This window comes from Lissotriton vulgaris, chromosome 6 (assembly GCF_964263255.1).
Source record: "Lissotriton vulgaris chromosome 6, aLisVul1.2, whole genome shotgun sequence".
NCBI classification, from domain to species: Eukaryota; Metazoa; Chordata; class Amphibia; order Caudata; family Salamandridae; genus Lissotriton; species Lissotriton vulgaris.
The window spans coordinates 1,039,235,698-1,039,253,912 of record NC_141694.1 but is presented as its reverse complement, the minus strand read 5'-3'; the positions used below and the strand labels follow the sequence as shown (position 1 = coordinate 1,039,253,912).

At 45.4% G+C, this 18,215-nt stretch overlaps 3 protein-coding genes and 1 pseudogene across 3 annotated transcripts; 2 read left to right on the top strand and 2 right to left on the bottom strand.

Moving 5' to 3' along the window:
• Positions 1–1,378: 1,378 nt before the first annotated feature.
• LOC147708383 (uncharacterized) lies at positions 1,379–3,727 on the top strand. The gene is made up of 4 exons (XM_086925339.1): positions 1,379–1,424; positions 1,530–1,628; positions 1,783–1,923; positions 2,127–3,727. Exons 1-4 carry the CDS (start codon positions 1,406–1,408, stop codon positions 3,518–3,520), a joined length of 1,653 nt encoding a protein of 550 aa, XP_086781465.1. The 5' UTR covers positions 1,379–1,405; the 3' UTR covers positions 3,521–3,727.
• Positions 3,728–3,865: 138 nt separating this feature from the next.
• On the top strand, positions 3,866–5,318 carry LOC147708382 (uncharacterized; annotated as a pseudogene).
• Positions 5,319–9,813: 4,495 nt separating this feature from the next.
• On the bottom strand, positions 9,814–11,785 carry LOC147708381 (uncharacterized protein F54H12.2-like). Its single transcript, XM_086925731.1, has 2 exons — positions 10,633–11,785; positions 9,814–9,851 (listed from the first exon to the last, which is right to left on the bottom strand). Exons 1-2 carry the CDS (start codon positions 11,783–11,785, stop codon positions 9,814–9,816), a joined length of 1,191 nt encoding a protein of 396 aa, XP_086781857.1.
• A 2,594-nt stretch (positions 11,786–14,379) lies between these two features.
• On the bottom strand, positions 14,380–15,919 carry LOC147708380 (uncharacterized). Its single transcript, XM_086925730.1, has 3 exons — positions 15,434–15,919; positions 15,099–15,323; positions 14,380–15,003 (listed from the first exon to the last, which is right to left on the bottom strand). The coding sequence occupies exons 1-3, from the start codon at positions 15,917–15,919 to the stop codon at positions 14,380–14,382; spliced, it is 1,335 nt and encodes a 444-aa protein (XP_086781856.1).
• Between the last annotated feature and the right edge of the window lie 2,296 nt (positions 15,920–18,215).

The window sequence follows — 18,215 nt, the reverse complement described above, 5'->3', positions numbered from 1 at the left end:
GACGAGGGAACTCCGATGGGGCTGCTGGACAGCTTTGGAGATTGCCGCCCCATGGGTACTGCTATGAATAAACAAATGTTTAACAAAATAAAAATAAAAGAAACGGTGGCAGGGCAGCAGGCAGCTGCCTCTTCGCATATGCCAGGGATTGCCCAACCCCGCAGTGATGTCACCGGGGACACCCACGGCAGCATGAAGGGGTGGGGGCTGCCCCGTACAAGCGCCGAGGAAGCTCCAGGCAGAGCTTCCAACATGCTGACGGGGCCCCAAAGGTGGGCATTCAATAAATACAAATTTTAAAAAAGCGTTTACAGCAGCAGGGCTCTGATTAGCAGCGTTCCTGCGGCTTTCAAGATCGCGTGTTTTGTGGGGTCATTTTATATAGCTCATACACTACCTGAAGGGCTGCCCATTAATGCAGTATTACCCTTTCAACGGCGTTTGGTACTCTTTTGTAACATGCAAACGTCACTTTTCCCGTGTAACACACCGTTTGCTATCTCTTACATTTTGTTTGCTTTAGATACTTGCAAAAGTGCCACCAATGCCGACGCAATGTTTGTTCTTGTGCTTGAGTGTCTACCGTTTATGGCAGTATTATACTTGTTCGCTTTTGTAACTTGCACACATGTCACTTTTTTTTTCCTCCGGTACTGCACCTTTGCTACCTACGGCTTTTTGGTTGCTCCCAAGTGTCACTATTGCAGCATGTAACTGAACGCTTGCTTCTGAAATGTGTTCCCATGAATTTGCTCCGCATGCATCAGTACTGTTCCTACTGTGAAGCGCTCTGACCCCTTAGGTTAAAGCCTGTGCTATATAAAAACGCATACATACATGCCTAAATAAATAAATTAAGTGATTTGCCCAGAAGCATAGGCTATGGCGCCGGGTTTTTTCTCATGTTTGTGCTCAACCCAGACAGCCCCGTTTTAAAATGCGTGCTTTTTCTCTACCCAGACAGCCCTTTCAAAATGCAACCCTGAGAGTGTATATAATGTACACAGTGCTGCGTATAATGTATTTATGGGGTAGATTGTGACTGCTTTTTTCCCTAAGAGATGTCCTGGTGTTACTGGCGTTTATAAGTAAAAATTCTAACATGGCGCTATGTTTATTAAAGGGTTGTAAAGAACAACTTGAGGTTTATATACTATGGATATGTGCAAAATGTTAGGGGTGTACCTATGTTGGACTTGTGTGTAGGTATGAGATGATCTTATTAAAAATTAAATGTCCAGACAAGTCTATTTTCAATTTTGAATTTATCAGTGGCATTTTCTAAGGTGTATGTAACAAACTGTAAGGCCTTGTTTATGATGTGTAGTTTTAAACCTCTATTTTTTTTTTTTTTTAATCTAACCCTAAACAGGCTATCCCTGTAATAGACATCACCGACGCCGAAATGCTAACCATACAAGCAGGTATATGTATTTAGAGTTGCATAGTTCTGTGTAGTTTTTATACACCATTGTCTCAGAAGTTCTGCTTTTTTCTAATGGTCTTCTCATGTGTGTATGCTTTTATAGATTATGATGCCGCTCTACAACTAGATTCTGATGATCTAGAGCTATACCTGGGGGCTCAAGAAGTGTCGCAACGTATTCAGGATAATGTGGTTCTTTCAGGTAAATTTAAAAAGAAAGGCCAGGGTTCTTTAAACTGTCTAAGACTTAGACTGTGTTAGCCCAAAAACCCCAGGGGTGTACTGTAGGAGGGCTCCTCAGAAGGGACTGCTAAGGACTTGTTTATACCACAAATGTGATTATTTTTTCTTTGCAGGTTCCTCAGAGGCAACCACGACCGACGCCGCTTTGCAAGAGGCGGCACCGCCGTCAAAAGAAAGACCGTTAAAGAGGAAAGCCTCAACATCTGGAAAGGAACCGATGACGAAGAAAGGATCTGGGAAAAGACCTCTAAAAGGTGTGTTTTTACAAAAGGGGCGAAAAAAACGCGCTCTCTGTGTTTTATTCTAGCAGGTAGAAGGGGGCAGCCGTCGTGTTGTAGGGATTGTATAAAGGGGCCCTGTAGAAATTATTGTGGTGGGTGTCTATGGGTAGTGTAAACACCTTTATACAGGTTCTTTATTTTTTCTAATATATATATTTTTTTATCTTACATTCTAGGAGCTGTTCAAAAGAACACCGCTGAAAATACGGGGGAGGTCAAGAGGTCTGCGAAACCGTTAAGGGACATAACAGCGACCATTCAGAATGCAGAGCCTGCAGCAAAAGCTGTGAGTAGACGTGGGCGCCAGGACAAGCTCTGCACATACTACACGCACATACAGCAGAGAACCGGCACCGCTGCGAAATGTCAGATCAAGCCCTCTTCCATCATGTTGAACAATCCTACAGGAATGTCTATTCTACACAGGGAGGGGGACACCGGCAAAGACGTTCTTCCAACCCCAGACAAAGTTAGGTCTGTTCAGTGTAAAAGCGGTGCGGCGTCTCTGAACCCTCTCAAAGCCTCAACGGCATTCGCTGAAGATATGGTACATCCCCAAACTCCTAAAGCGAGACGCCTCTCAAGATCCGGGCTCAAGAAGAACTGTGGGGTGCAGACAGATCCCTTAATCAAGCCCCTTACGGCGCCGTCTCCTACGCATACCTTGAAGGCACCTATAGTTTTAAATAAACTAGCGGCTTCTGTAGAGGGGTTCCCCCAAGACCAAACCCTAAATCATGCTATACCCAGGCCTGCTGTGCTTAGAAGCTCAGAGGCTGATAATGCGCCGCCCCCAGAAACCCCTTACAACGGTAGCAGGGGTGGTCTCAAAGCATTGATAGGTATGGTTGCCAAACTTGATAGGCCCTCAGAAGCAGCGCACAAGGACCCTTCCAGCACGCACAATGGGTATTTGTATACGGATGTTAGACATTCACCCGACCACAACCACGACAATTCCTTAGCCGATAGGGACCACAATTGCTTTGACGGACATTTACACTCCCCAACCCTTATGTCACCTATACCCCCGCAGGGAGCATACGACCCAACCAGCCCCGCACCCAGTGTAAGCCACCCATCACCATCAGCAATATGTAGCGATAATAGTATCTGTTGGGACGACTGGTCAAATCAGGGTTTAGAAGCTGTATCTAGTGAGGACCCTTCCATGGCAGCCCCGGGGTGTTCGCACTGGGACCCTCTTTCTACGAACCCTCCGGTGCCTCAATTACAGAATGGTGTTGCTGCGGATGGAGCGAGTGGTGGGCCAGGGGTGTTGCCGACTGGTGTACAACCGGGCACGGTATTCATCCCTAATCCGCCGCAATACGATTCTGTAAACCCAAAAGAGGTACTAGGGGCCCTTGTGAAAGACATACAATTGGCGGTCAGAAAGTTAAAACGACAAGTGAACACAGCCACCTTAAAACTAGGGGTATGCGGTAGCGTTGACAGATCGGGGCTGGAGGCGCAGCGAAAGATACTACAAATGGTTGAGCAGTGTAAAAGGGTGATCATACAAACATGCCAAACAACAGTGTCCGACATTTGGAGTATCCCCTCTTGACTATGCCGACGTAGGCCCTTAAAGACCCAACACGTCCTGAGTGTTAATAAAAGTAAGCGTAAATCTAAATACAGCAGCAGGGTCCACACAGTTCTGACAAAGTCCCTGCGCTTCTTACGCTTCCTCAACCGTAAAAAGGACATGGAACCCCACAAGCAGGATCATACATTTTCACAAGCAGCGCCTGAATCACATGCACCGGTACAATGCCCCAGTCATTACATAAGTTCAGGTGAGGACAGACCTTGGGCGGTGCAATTGGAGGGATCTCAGGGTGGAGCACCAACACGCCAATACCATGAACACACAGAAGGTCTGGGGGCGGGGGCTGTAGCTGAGGCCTCTATGAGCACATCATCCACCTACACAAACCATACAGTTCAGGTAGGAGGGGGTCGGATACCTAGAAAAGTATGGGCCCGCAGAAAACATAAGTGGGCTAATAGCGCTAAGCAACGCCAGCTTTTAATAACTAAATTAAAGAAAGCCAAAATATGCGCTACACGGCGTCTTAAAAGGACCCCAGAGCCCTGCCTAAACCAGAATCCCCAAAATGATGCATCAGTAAGCTCCCCCTCCAGTCAGATTCCTCTAGATGAGGATTCAGAGACAGTGTTTTTAGAGAGCGTCAGAACCTACAGTCGTACTGTCGAGAGATTTAACGCTACTGAGCACTACGAGGAGTTTAGGTTTATTAACCTACACCTGATAAGGTCCCCCGTGCAAGGGCATTTAGTCATACAGCAGGCTGTGCAATCACTCATAGATAGGTTGATACGTGATGTGGGTCCTAATGATTTTTTCCAGCTACGCTTCCAGGGGCAGGGCCTTGACAGTCCGCTCTTCACCAAACGACGGGCCCTTGATGTGTTTGATGCTGTGGAATTTTTAGAAAACCTGTCAAAGCTTTTACAGAGCAAGGCTGAACTAGTCGCCTATGGCACTTTCAGAGTCATAGCCCTCATTGTCCGGGGTCGTGAGGGGGGTGTTTCCAGGCCTTTAAAGAGCGTCCTGTACAGTAAGATCATTGGTAAGAAACAACGTTGGCTGCTCAACTTTAACAATGGAGCAGCCAACACCTGTCTGGCGGCCAGCATCGTGGGATTGCTGATGGGTCGCAACACCACCGACGCTGTCATCATGTCTAGAGCGGCTGAAGCCCATGAGGTTCTTGAAATACCTCCAGACCGCATGGTCGGCTTTGGCGACATAGGTCTTTTTGAGAACTATTTCGCCGTTACGGTGAAAGTTCTTTATCACAACGGTTCTTGGAAGTACTTTACAACCGGGGATCGTGTGAAAAACAAGACTGTATATGTCCTGCACCATGAGAATCACTTTTACGGTATCTTGAACCTTAAAAGTTTTCTGGGTGTCAAATACGTGTGCACACATTGCGACCATATATACAACACTAAGGCGCATCATCAGTGTGAAATACATTGTAAGATGTGTCAGAGGGATGGTTGCATTGTAGACGATGCCCTGAAGGTGCTGTGTCAAACCTGTAAGATGTTTTGTCGCTCGCAAGACTGCTGGCGCATACACCGCAAAGCTGTTAAATGCAGCCCTAAAATGGACTGTCAAGAGTGCGGCCGGTATGTGTCGACAGAACACAAATGCAAAGGCATGAAATGTCCCCGGTGTCAGATTCCATGTAGGGTGGGATTTGTACACCAGTGTTACATGGTTAAAGGCAAACACCAGCCCAAAACCGAGGATTACATCGTTTTTGATATAGAGTGCACACAAGAGACGGGGGTACACCAACCTAACTATATTTACGCCCACCATCTAACTTCTGATGACTGCTGGGAGTTTGAGGGGCGCACATGCGTTGGTGATTTCCTTAACACATTCATTCAGTCCAAATTCAAAGGGTACACCATGCTGGCCCACAACTCAAAAGCATATGACTCATTCTTTATTTTACAGAATATGATTCGTGAAAAGGTGCAAGTAGAACTCATCACTCAAGGTTCCAAGCTGATGTTGTTAATGGCTGGTCAGTTACAAATAAGATTCATAGACACCCTGAATTTCCTACCCATGAAATTGAGCAAGCTGCCAAAAGCTTTTGGTTTCCCTGGGTGTAAAGGTTATTTTCCACACTTCTTTAACACCTGGGCGAACCAGAATTATGTGGGGCCCATGCCGCCTCCGGACAGCTACGGGGTTGATTATATGATGCCTGCTGAGAAAGAGAGCTTTCTACAGTGGTACGCTGAAAACCGTGAAAAGGAGTTTCATTTTCAATCCGAATTGAAAACCTATTGCAAGGCCGATGTAATGATCCTGCGACAGGCCTGCAACCTCTTCAGAGATGTTGTGGTGTCTATGACTAAGAAAGTCAGGGTCATGAAACACAAAACCCCTCACATGACTAAGAAAGTCAGGGCCTTGAAACCCAAGACGCCTCAAATGACAAAGTCGGTTGAATACATAGACCCTTTTCAAAACATCACCCTGGCCTCCATGTGTATGTCCATCTACAAACACATGTTTTTAAGACCAGAAAGTATAGCTCTAGTGCCGCCAGACCTCTATAACGGTAAACAGAAACGTTATTCAACCCCTTCTATCCAATGGCTCATGTACGTCTCTGAGAAGGAAGACCTAGATATTCGGCATGCCTTACAGGGTGGTGAATACCGCCTGGGTCCCTATTACCTGGATGGGTATGCTGTAATTAAGGGCGTGCCGACGGCCTTTGAATACAATGGCTGTTTTTACCACGGCTGTCCTCAGTGTTACAAACCCCACGAGTTTAACAGACTGATGGGGGCCAAATTTGGACACTTACACAGACGTACTCTGATAAGGGCCCAGTATGTTGAAAAATGTGGCTTTGCTCTGAGGGTCCTATGGGAGCACGAGTGGTTAGAGATGACAGCAACCAACACCGAGCTACGTTCTTTCCTTCAGAGTCGTGATTTACCACAACCTCTGGAACCCCGCGATGCCTTATTCGGGGGGCGTACAAACGCCATACAGTTGTACAGGGCCGCTGGGGAGGGTGAGAAAATACACTATTATGATTTCACCAGTCTGTACCCTTTTGTAAACAAAATGAAGGTGTACCCCTTAGGACACCCTACCATCATATATAGAGACTTTAAGCCCCTTTCCGAATACTTTGGCCTAGTAAAATGTGAAATCTATCCTCCAAGGCAGCTTTACTTTCCCGTGTTACCATACAGAGTCGATGGTAAGCTGATGTTCCCCCTCTGTCGAACATGCGCTGTGTTTAAGGAGGTCGGTGGTTGCAGTCACACCGAAGAACAAAGGATGCTCACAGGGACTTGGTGCACCATCGAGGTACAAGCTGCCTTAGACAAAGGCTACAGACTCGGCAGAGTACACGAGGTGTGGCATTTTAAGAGGACCACGACACGTCTCTTTTCACGCTACATTAATTTGTTTCTCAGAGACAAACAGGAGGCCTCCGGATATCCTGATTGGTGTACTAGCCAAGCTGCAAAGCAGAAATACATCGATGACTACCACACGCATGAGGGTATACGCTTACGGCCACATTTGATAGAGGTCAACCCTGCCCGCCGGCAGTTAGCCAAACTCTGCCTCAACTCCTTATGGGGAAAATTCGCACAGCGTACAAACATGTCAAATACGACCATAATAACAGATCCTGACGAACTGTTTAAGTACCTTTTTGCCCCTTGTTACGAGGTGTCCAGCTGCGAGTTTATCGATGACGAGACCGCGGCGGTATGCTGGAAATACACAAAAGAGTACCCCACAACGTGTAACAACATTAACATATTCATAGCCTGCTTCACGACTGCACACGCCCGTCTAGAGCTTTACGGTGTTATGGATAAACTCCAGGACCGCTGTCTGTATCATGATACCGACTCAGTGATTTTTCTGAGTAAACCAGGGGATGAAGATCCTCCTCTTGGGGATTATCTAGGTAATTTGACCAGCGAACTTGATAAGGATGAGCACATAATAGAATTTACATCAGCTGGGCCTAAGACATACTCGTACAAAACAAACACCAACAAAGTGTGTATGAAGGTCAAAGGTATAACATTAAACGTCAGCAACACCCTAAAAATTAATTTTGAAAGTCTGAAGGATCTGGTGCATGAATATTCTGCAGCGGCCGATCATGAAAATGATAAAACTATAGTTGTTAACCAGCCATGCATAGTCAGATCCAAAAAGAAGTGGGAAATTACAACCCAGCCCCTACATAAAACCTTACGCGTTGTTTTTGACAAGAGGGTCCTGACTGCTGACTATAAAACCCTGCCGTACGGATATTAGGAGCATTAGAGAGGACACCCCCAGCACAATGGACACCCGTTTACAGCACCCGTTCTCCTGTGTGTTAGCAGGTCCCTCAAACTGCGGTAAAAGCTACTTTATAAAAAAACTCTTAGAAAATGCTGCAGGTGCATTATCCCAAGCACCTAACAACATTGTGTGGCTTTACTCGTGCTGGCAAGATCTTTATACCGAACTGTCCCGCAGCTTCCCCCATATCAGATTTATAGAAGGTATACCTGAGAATCTCAACGATGATGAGCTGCTACCTCCGACCCTTGTAAACATGGTTATTGTCGATGACCTTATGCGTGAAGGTGGTGACCATCCTGAGCTAGAGCGAGCTTTTACTCAATATTCACATCACCGTAATCTAAGTATATGCTACATTGTGCAGAACTTGTTTTACAAGGGTAAGAACAGTCGCTCTATAGCACTCAATGCCTCATACCTTGTTTTATTTAAAAATCCCCGTGACAAACAGCAAATATCCGTCATAGCTAAGCAGATGTACCCTGGAAACACACACTTCTTCATGGAGGCCTTTAACGACGCTACATCAAAACCCCACGGATACCTGCTGGTCGACTTAAAAAATAATACTCTAGAAGACTACAGACTAAGGGCTGATATTTTTCCCCCTGATCTCCCAGTCGCTTACACCCCAAAGACTAAGTCCCGAACCTATAAAAAGCAGCGCTGAAGACCTTTAGAGACATTTGTAGCCAGGCCTTATACCCCACCCCAGGTGCTGACCATGTCTGAACGCCTACGTCGCAATTTGGCCCTCCTGAAAATGTTGGTAACAGCCAGTCCCCAACAGCGAAAGGCCCTCCTCTGCGCAGCTTCTGACGATTTAGTGGCAGCCATTTCAGAAATAGCTCTAAACACCCTAAAAGGCAATGTCCCTATATCAAAGAGCCAGTTACAAGTGTTGAAGAAGAAGCGACATCTTATCAGGAAGCTCAGTAATAAAAGGGCCTCACTCATCACCAAGAAGAAACTGGTGAAACAGTCTGGGGGTTTTATAGGCTCATTGTTGGGCATAGCTATACCCGTAATTACAAGCCTCCTCTCAGGACTGTGATGGAGCATGCCTCAAAGATGTATTTGGTTCCTAAACATCAGTTGGAGAAACAGGGCTCTACTGCTGACAATGCCTGGGATATACGCCGTAATGAGACTCTACGCCTGGATGCTGAAATGAAAGACATTTTGAACCGGACGGATCTAAACCCCTACGACAAAGCTACCCTTTACACCAGCACCCTTAAAAATTTTCTAAGCTACTACAAACAGTGGGATACCGAAAAAAACAAGTTAACTTTATATGCCGCGGACTCTGAACAGCCAGCAGCGTCTGCGCATGCTACGCCGCCCCAACAGCCGCCGCCGCAGCCTTCCCAGACCCCTCCCTCGGTTAGTTTTGTTGACGACCTCCTAAAAAATATAAGCCAGAGGCATAGGGGGGCCGCGCAAATGTTGATGAGTAAACTAGCCGCTTCTAAAGACCTAACAGCTTGGAATGACCGGGGGGAATTTCTTTACAAGGGACAGCCTGTTGTTGGTTCACACATGTACGATCTGGTAAAAGGTCTCACTCACCCCAAGATCCTAACGCATCAAAATGCTCCTAGAGGCTGGGAGCAGTTTCTACAAGCGGCCGCTGAACTCAACATCCCTTCCACACTCGTGGGTAATAACGAACACCGCCGTATGCTTGAAAGTTTAAAGACACCCCTCCCGCCATCGCCTGCCGCCTCTGATGGGCCCCTACTATCCCCCTCTTGGAGCAACCCCATGGGGCCTTCAGCACGGCGAAAAAGACACATGCCCAAGACCCGCACGTGGATTAATCCTTAATGTTTCTACAGACTTATTGAATAACTGGGCCTTCTACGTGTATAACAGTGATTTTTCTTCATATATTTCTTTAGTAATGACTGTCAATGTAATGTGTAACCTACATGACTGTTTGTAATAAACACTTTTATAAATTTTCAACCCTTCTCACTCGTCTTTTTAAAACATTTTAATTCTGGTGTATGAGACAGCATAGAAATACAGAGTCTGAATGTGTGCTTTAAAAAAATTTCTTTATTTTAAACGTTCATCATTAAACATACATGTGTTACAAGCCCTTACAATTTTGACAGACGCTATATTCGGTTTTCACAGGCCGGACCGAGACCCTTGTGTTTTCTTTGACATATTTCACAACTATGCTGTCATTGTTAACAAGGTCACTCGAATATAGATTTAAGAAATTTCTAAACGATGTACCCTCAGACATTTTACTGATAAAATAAATACAGTGTTCCCCGCATGTGATGGCAAGCGAATCCTGGACCCGCAGCTTATTATACTCAACCCTCGCCGCAGCTTTTTTCACAAACTTGAATATGGGTTTTGTATAGATACTGTGTTCGGGGAACTCAGATGTACTGTCAAACACCGTAACCTTGTCACTATCTATAAACATGCCGACCCAGTGTGTTCCACCCTTGTAATGAGGATCGGTGTTAAAGACTAGGGTGCATGGTCTTTCTGACCCAATTTCGGTAGGCAGCCCATCGCTAGGGAAAACACCTAAAAAATATTTCCTAGCGTATTTGTGCCTGCTTAAGAAGTCCCGTATCTGCATAGTGTCCATTTCACAAACGTTTAAAGATAGTCAAACAAAATCTGTCTGGCGTGGTTGATCTGAATGATGCTGTCAAATACCGAGAATACAATCATGTTCACATTCGTAGGTAGCGGATTACTGAATCGTATTTCAGCTTTTAGATTTCCGTTTTTGACCAGGTTGTAGTGATCACCGTCTTCCATGTCAGGGGTCAGGTCGAATGCGAACAGTGTGTATCCGGTCCCATAGCCTTCTCTTGTCACGGCTACACCACAGTCCCGTAGATGTTTCCCTGTTATCGAAACCAGCCCCTGGTATTCCCTGATGTAGTTGGAGCTTATAAAACTGGGTGTGTAGGGTTTTGCAGGAATCACGGTGCCCTCGTGGACCAGAGCTGCGTAGTTGATGTTGTAGTGCTTAAAATTGAAGGGATTTGCGGCGTAGGAGCCGCTAAAAGCTGTATTGTCCACAAATCCGATGATGATAAGCTTAGGTAGTTGTTCCAGAAATAAATTCTGTTGCTGCGTTAGCCGTGTACCTGCTGGGATGCTGAATACCTTCAGAGTCACTCTTTCCACAGCGTACTTGGCGTTTGATATTTGCAAAGCGTCGGCGTGAGCTAGTCTGACGCTCGGGGACACTTTTACCCTCTTTACAAACAGACTCGCTGACCGTATGTCCAACTTGTACTGTTCTGCATCCCCGCTTATGAGACAGAATGAATCCTTGTTACGCGTGAGCTTGATCTTAAGATCGATTCCGTTGATGAGCAGTTTATCTTGGAAGAATAGGTCTGAATGTATGCGGCCCAGAAGGTCAAACTGGCGACTGGCAGATGCAAAACTTGCTCTTTTTACAAATCCCTGATTTTCACCGTCCAACTCCTTGACTTCAAAATGTTCACATGTGTCCTTGTAGAAGAGCCCCGATGAAAGCTGCGTGTCGAGGGCGTCGCTACTGTAATTTAGAATGCTCTCGAGGTAGGCTCTGTATGCGTACATGTTATCGTTCTGTGTGATGAGCCGGTCGCCCAGGGTGATGTCCACCTGATTAAACAGGGTTGCGAGGGGATAAGCTATCGTAGCCACTTTAGCGTCTGCTGCTATGTCGGAACCATCAGCTTTTACAATTTTACACATAAGGTGTAGTAGCGTGTTGTTGAGATCCAGATACATATCCGTGGACCCTGATACATAAAACTCTATAGGGGCCAATGGTGTCAAAGCGGCTAAAGGCGATACCTCCATGAAGAAGCTGTTTTCGATGCTTGTCTGTGTAGGCTTTAGAGTAAACAAGTCTAACTCGGATTTGGCGCACTCGCCCGATGCACAGTGTACGAAGGCCATGTTTTAGGTTGTGCCGCTTTAAAAAATATTTACTTTAGAGGAGGATCTCTTCTTCTTCGTAGCTCTCTTCCTCCGTGGGGTTTTTCTTTTCTGAGCACGCTTTGAAGAACTCCTCTTTTTTTTATAGGGGGCCGGCGGGCCTCTGCGTCTTGATGCACGGCGCTTCCTTTTAACGCTCGTGCGCGGCTTGTACACTAAGCCAGCACCTTCTTGCGGCTGTTTGTTCATACGTTCGGCAACCGCCGAAGTAACAGAGCCAACAACATCCTGGGCAATGTTCGAAGCCGCCGCCTTAACATGCGGTTTTACAATTTCATAGCCTTTTCTCAAGAATGGCATAGCTCTTCTAAAAAGACTGCGGAAGAAACCTCCTAGACCAGCCCCATACATAACAGGTGACCCTTGAAAGTACGGTGGGCCTCCATAGCCGGCCTGGTTTCGGTAATAGTCCCTGTACATTGAAGGGTCCCCGTATGTTTTCACCACCACCATGTCGCCTGCTTAATAACCTCTGTCGCGTCTCGGTCTTAAATGAAGCTTTACAATAACTTTCCCATATTTAAAGGACACAGGCTGCGACTGATCATCGAAGATCATAATTGAAATAGTGTCAAAATGGTTTTTAGAAACTGCTATGTAGTCGGGTTTGTTGAATTGAATATTGACCATCGTATTATTTTCGCCCTGTACATGGACACATCTTAACAAGGGCGAGTAACTGTCTCCAATCCTCTGTGCCTCTACAATATCGCTATACACATAGAGTGTGTAGAACCCTCCGTTAATATCCGGGCACGTGTGATCCGGCTCGATCGGACTTTTAGCATTCTGTACTGTTCCTAAAACACGGCTTAATTTACCGGTACAGTTAAACGTTGTGGTGCGACTCGATGTTTTAAGAAACACCTTCCTTCTGACGTTATCTAGTGACAGATGGGTATTCGGATATGTTTCGATGGTACCTATGGCTTTGTTGATGGCATCGACAACACTTAAAACTGTGGGGTAGTAGCCGTATGGGATGCTCTCGTGCATGCTCATCGGGTCCTGCTCACGTTTTAGGTAAAACTTAGCCTCGGTCTGTGTAAATGTGTTCCAGGTTCTAGGGTATTGGATCTCAGTTAGGGCTACCTCCCAATCACCTTTCAGGTCCACAGGCTTAGCCAATTTCACTGTATAATTAGAAATTTGGTTGTCGGGGAACATGTCTTTAGAAGCGTTGGACGGCAGGGTGATATAAAAGGGCGCTGTCTCCATCTTAACATCAGCTTTTAGACGCTCCTCAGCTCACACACCCTTCAGGGAGCTGTCCAGCACCCAACTGTTAAATTTCTCCGGCCACCCCCTCCATTTGACATATGCCTGACTATTAGCGCCTCTACCTTTCCTTTTCAGAATCTTTTCCACCTTATACACCCGGTGCGGATCGGCGGGTATCCTTTGTAATTCTTCCTTGTAAAATACCCCAGACACCATTTCCCCATCATAGTCCTTTAACCTGTAGATATACAAACCCTCTTTAAGCTCCACACTTTCCACTATAAATATTTCATCGCTAAAAGTCTGTTGGTAACCCTTCGTAAAGACCCCTTTCAATTTTGAAATTCTTACGTGATCACCTTTTTTAAAAATAGGCTTCTTCACCTTTGTAGCGAAATTATGACCGTACACAGTTCTCCAAACAGCTAACGAATTAGTATGCGTTACCTCTACGGGTGCTGTTTTGATGGTCCTGTGGTAACTGGCATTATATACATCTAAAAAGGCCTGTAGAACATCAACGTATCTGTAGGTGTTTTGGGCCGTAAAATACCTCCACATCTTAGACTTTAAAGTTCTGTTAAACCGCTCTACAACCGCTGCTTTTACCTCCGTGTGTGTTACAAAATGTTGAACGCCGTGGTGCTTTAATAGTTTCTGAAATGTGTTGTTTAAGAATTCTTTACCGGCATCTGTTTGTAGTTTTTGAGGAATTCGCCCTTTCTCGAAGATGGCTTTAAAAGCGGCTGTGACGCTAGCCCCAGTTTTATCGCGTAACGCTTCTGCGTAGGCATACTTGGACAGCACATCTATAACAGTTAATATATAGTGAGCTCCGTTGTTATGTTTTGCTAAATCTTGAAGGCTGATGATATCCGCCTGCCATTGATAATCTAATTGTGCATTAACGATTGTAGGCCGTCTCTTAAAACGTCTTCTGGCGGGTTTATGTAGTGAATATGCCTCCTCTCCTGATAACCAGTTCTTCACCAGATCTCTGCTTACAGGTTCGTTTTCATCTACAGCCCTTCTATATAGAGCTTCGGCGCTTCCCAAGCTGCCAACTCCCCGTGTATCATAATAAAGTTTTCTTAACACGGACCCCGACATGTTATCATCCGCTACACACCAGACAATGAATGCCACATGTTTTGCATAAGTGCCTTTTATTAAAAAAGTAAAGAAAAAATTTAACAAATCATAAACAGAGTATACTTTACATTTTTCACAGTAAGTGTCGTAAGGACGTATTAACACAGAGTCACCTTGAGGTGTAACATTCTATTACTTTGTTCTAAATACACGCTATCATGTAATGTTAAATAAGCACCTGTTTAAAATAGTTTTCGAGGGGCCAAAGACCCTATTTTTCTATTTTTTTTATACAGATTACACATACGCCTTGCTACGAGTTTTTCTATCATTTTTCTGTTGAAAGTGGTGCCCATACCCTGCATACCCGGTAATTTTAAGCTCGGGTCGTAGGCATATCGGATCTCAGTGATTGCCGCCGTCAAAATTCTCAACATATCAGGGTGGACAAGCTTCTTTTCAGCGTACAACCCATACACCACCCTTAGCAGTTTATACACCTTGTATGGATCTATCAAACTACAAATGTAGCGTATTGTTCTTGATCTGTATGATTCACACAAACATTCGTGAGCCTCCTGCTGCGGATCGTTGATTTGATGACCGTTACAAAGGCTGTAATAGTCACGCCGGACACAGTTTAGGACCACCTGTGCGGCAAAAGCCTTAACTTCCTGCCTTGCGTAGTAGGACAAGCCTTCATCTTCCTTTTCACACATGTCAGAGTCGCATACACACTTGTCGCAGCCATCACGGTTTTGGCATGTGGAACTTTCAGCCTGTTTTGAGCACCACAGACAATTGAAAATTACATTGTTTGTTTTTGTAGACCGCCATTCTGGCGCAGGCCTTTTTGGGGTTTCTCTCTAGGGTTCAAAAGAAGAAAGAATTACAATCCGTAAGCTGAAGAAATAAAATACAACGCTATGTATGTGACCGCGCATAACATTTTCTTACTAACCTCTGCATATTCACCGCTCTCTGCGGCGGCTCTGAAATCTTGAGAGTCACTAATGTCCTGCGATGCCCCATCATCTTCGACGCTTGTACCAGGTTGTTGCAGAATACCCTTCTCAACACCCGTATCCTCCTGAAGGTCCCTGTCATCATAGCTGGATGTGCTAGGAGGTGCTACATCTTTTTTAACATAGTTTATTAAGTAGGTGTATTCGCCTGGGTTTGCTCTCTAGGGTAAAAAAGAAGAAAATATTGACAGTTCGTTAGTTGAAGAAATAAAATAAACCATTATGTAATTGCCTGCTCATAACATTCTCTTTTTAAATTTTTTTTACTAACCTTCGCATTTTCATCATCTTCGGCGGCTGCTCTGAAATCTTGAGAGTCGCTAATGTCCTGTGATGCCCCATCATCTTCGACGCTTGTAGCAGGCTGGTGCAGAACGACCTTCTCAGCAGCCTTATCCTCCTGAAGGTCCATGTCTTCATAGACGGGTGTATTAGGAGGTGCTACAGCTTCTTCAGATTCCTCCAGATCCATTGAACTGAGACCAGCAAGCAGGCTGCCGCTACATGAGCCCTCACTGTCGCTGCTGTCGCCCTTAATCGGGGACATCCGACATACGCAATCCTTGAGACGGCGTGCTTCCATAGGCCTACATATGCCATTGCCAAAGCCAGCAACGTCGCAGTCCATATCCCTAGGAGTTTCTTGTCGAGCATCCTCGTCCATTACCAGGGGTGTTAAACTGCGGTAATATCTATTGATAGTGGGTTGGGAGCCACCCAACACTGGCCTTTTCACGATTGGGTTGTATCTCTTCATTCTGATGTGGGGTGCGGGCACCTTTTCGTATTCAGGCTTCTGCTTGCTGTAAGAGGTTCTTAAGGAAGTCGTATATGTATCCTAAGCAGCCCCTAAAAGGGGCGTACACCTCTACACCATAACAATGGCATACAAACGTCATAGGCCTCTGGTTCGCTGATGGCTCCAAAACAAACCCCGCCCTTTGGAAGACCGCCCCCTTGGGACAAATGGACACCTACAGTCATCATAGAGGGTTGAGACCCGTCACTTTTTTTTAAGGACACATCTATGGGGGCATGGCACATGTCACTTTTAAGGACAGGAACAACATGTCACTTTTAAGGACAGGAACACTCTGTCAGTTTTAAGGACACACACACACACACAGGCATGTCACTTTTAGGGACCTCGACCTGTCACATTTGGTGACAATCATAGGCCTGTCACATTTGGTGACAATCACAAACCTGTCACTTTTGGGGACACACACTGACCTGTCACTTTTGGGGACACGCATGACGAGGAATGGTATCCCTACTTTCTACTCACCATCTTTCTTTGTATAGTGGAACCAAACTTCATTAAAAGTGATGGGGCCCATACCATGCTTAGAATAGAGCTCATAAGTAGGAGTTCCAGTGGGAGGAATTGGACAAGAGTCCTCCAGTCTGGAGTCCATATCGCAAAAAAAAACAACATTTTCTAAACTTCCTGAAACCAGGCATCGTTACATCACTGGCTCCTTTACAACCAACAAGGGGCTAATCAAAACGGCACAAATGTACTCACCCCTTGGCTTCGGTTACTGCAATAATCGAATCAAAGAACCAAAAACAAAGAAGTGGGAGCTACCCACCGGTACTTAACCAAATGTCTTCTCACGCCAACAGAGGTCCGTCTAACGTCTTGCAATACCAGTCATCACCAAAAGGGACCAAGGCAGGGCGGCAGTCAGGGCAGCAGTCACCAGCAGCCGTTGGAAAGGAGAAGCCACACTTCAAAAGACCATCAGTCCACTTTTCGACATACAGGGGTCGCTGGTGTGGGGTACCTAGCCTGGAATTTTCCTGCGGGGCTCCTCACGATCCTTGGGCTCAACCGCTAACTCTGAAGCCGCCTCACGTTCAGCTGCCAATTGAAGAATCAGGCCTTTTGGCCTGGCGGCGCAGGGCACGCCTGAAATCTTCAAGTTCACCTGCCTTGTTGCACAGAGACACGGAATACACTGCTGGCATAGAAAACCAAGTTTATTAGCTGCAGCTAAGCACAGTTGTCCAAGAAGTACACCAAGTAGGTTCTCAGGAGACTGCCACTTTACTCCGTGGCTTACAAACTTTGATATCCAAAATACATCTGTACAAACATACACCCAATGTACAAAGTTTTATCCAATCAGAAGAGTTTGAAAACAAGGTGTTGTGCAACCAGAATGCTCTCTGCTTACATGCTTGTGTGTTATCCAGCCCCCTGAGTTAATCAATACTGGTACCCATGGTTCCCTGTTGCAATGGCAGGAGATGTCTGTATGCTTCAAAAGAAAGGTTGTAAAATAGGAAAACACAAGGAGAGAATAGCGAAGGCCAAAAGATAAGATACAGCAAGAGAAGAATACTAAAGGCTAACAGATAGTTGATATAGAGATTAGGTAGTCCAGACAGGGATTAGTTAGGCCGGCTGGTGTCTGAGATGGGTTTCAAGACAAGGACGGAGGTTTTTTTTTACACGTTGCAGTCCAAGGGGCAGAGATACTTCGTGAATCAAGCAGCCTGTGTAAAGGCAACACAAAATGGCGGCGAATGTAAAATGGAGTCGAAATTAAAGAACCTTAATATGTCATTGCTTGATTGTTTTAAATATTGTAGAAATCTCCTTTGTTTACCTCATACCCCTAAGCCATTTATGTTCGATGTTGAAATCCACAGGCTTTGTGTCTTATAGGTTACTGTTTCATGACCCATTCGACTTCCAGCATCTTTATTTTAAGCTTGTTTGTCACATATGAGGAGTGTATATTTTTTTTATTTTTTCCCACTTGCTCCCCACCCAGTGCACACCTTTCCTACTATTTATATCTTATATTTGACCCCTCCCTCCCTCAGGCAACCCTCCCCCACCCAGGGTAACCCTCCCTTGAACCAAACTGGCCAGTTCTGCATGCCCATCAGCTGTCTTCTCTCTGGGATCAATGTGTATCCTTAATTTATTGCTGGACAACTGATCTAAGATGAGTTTTTATTTGCTTAATTAAACTCACAACTTCACTTGGCTCTTCTATATTGCACATTTTGTTATTCCACATTACTTTTAATGTGGC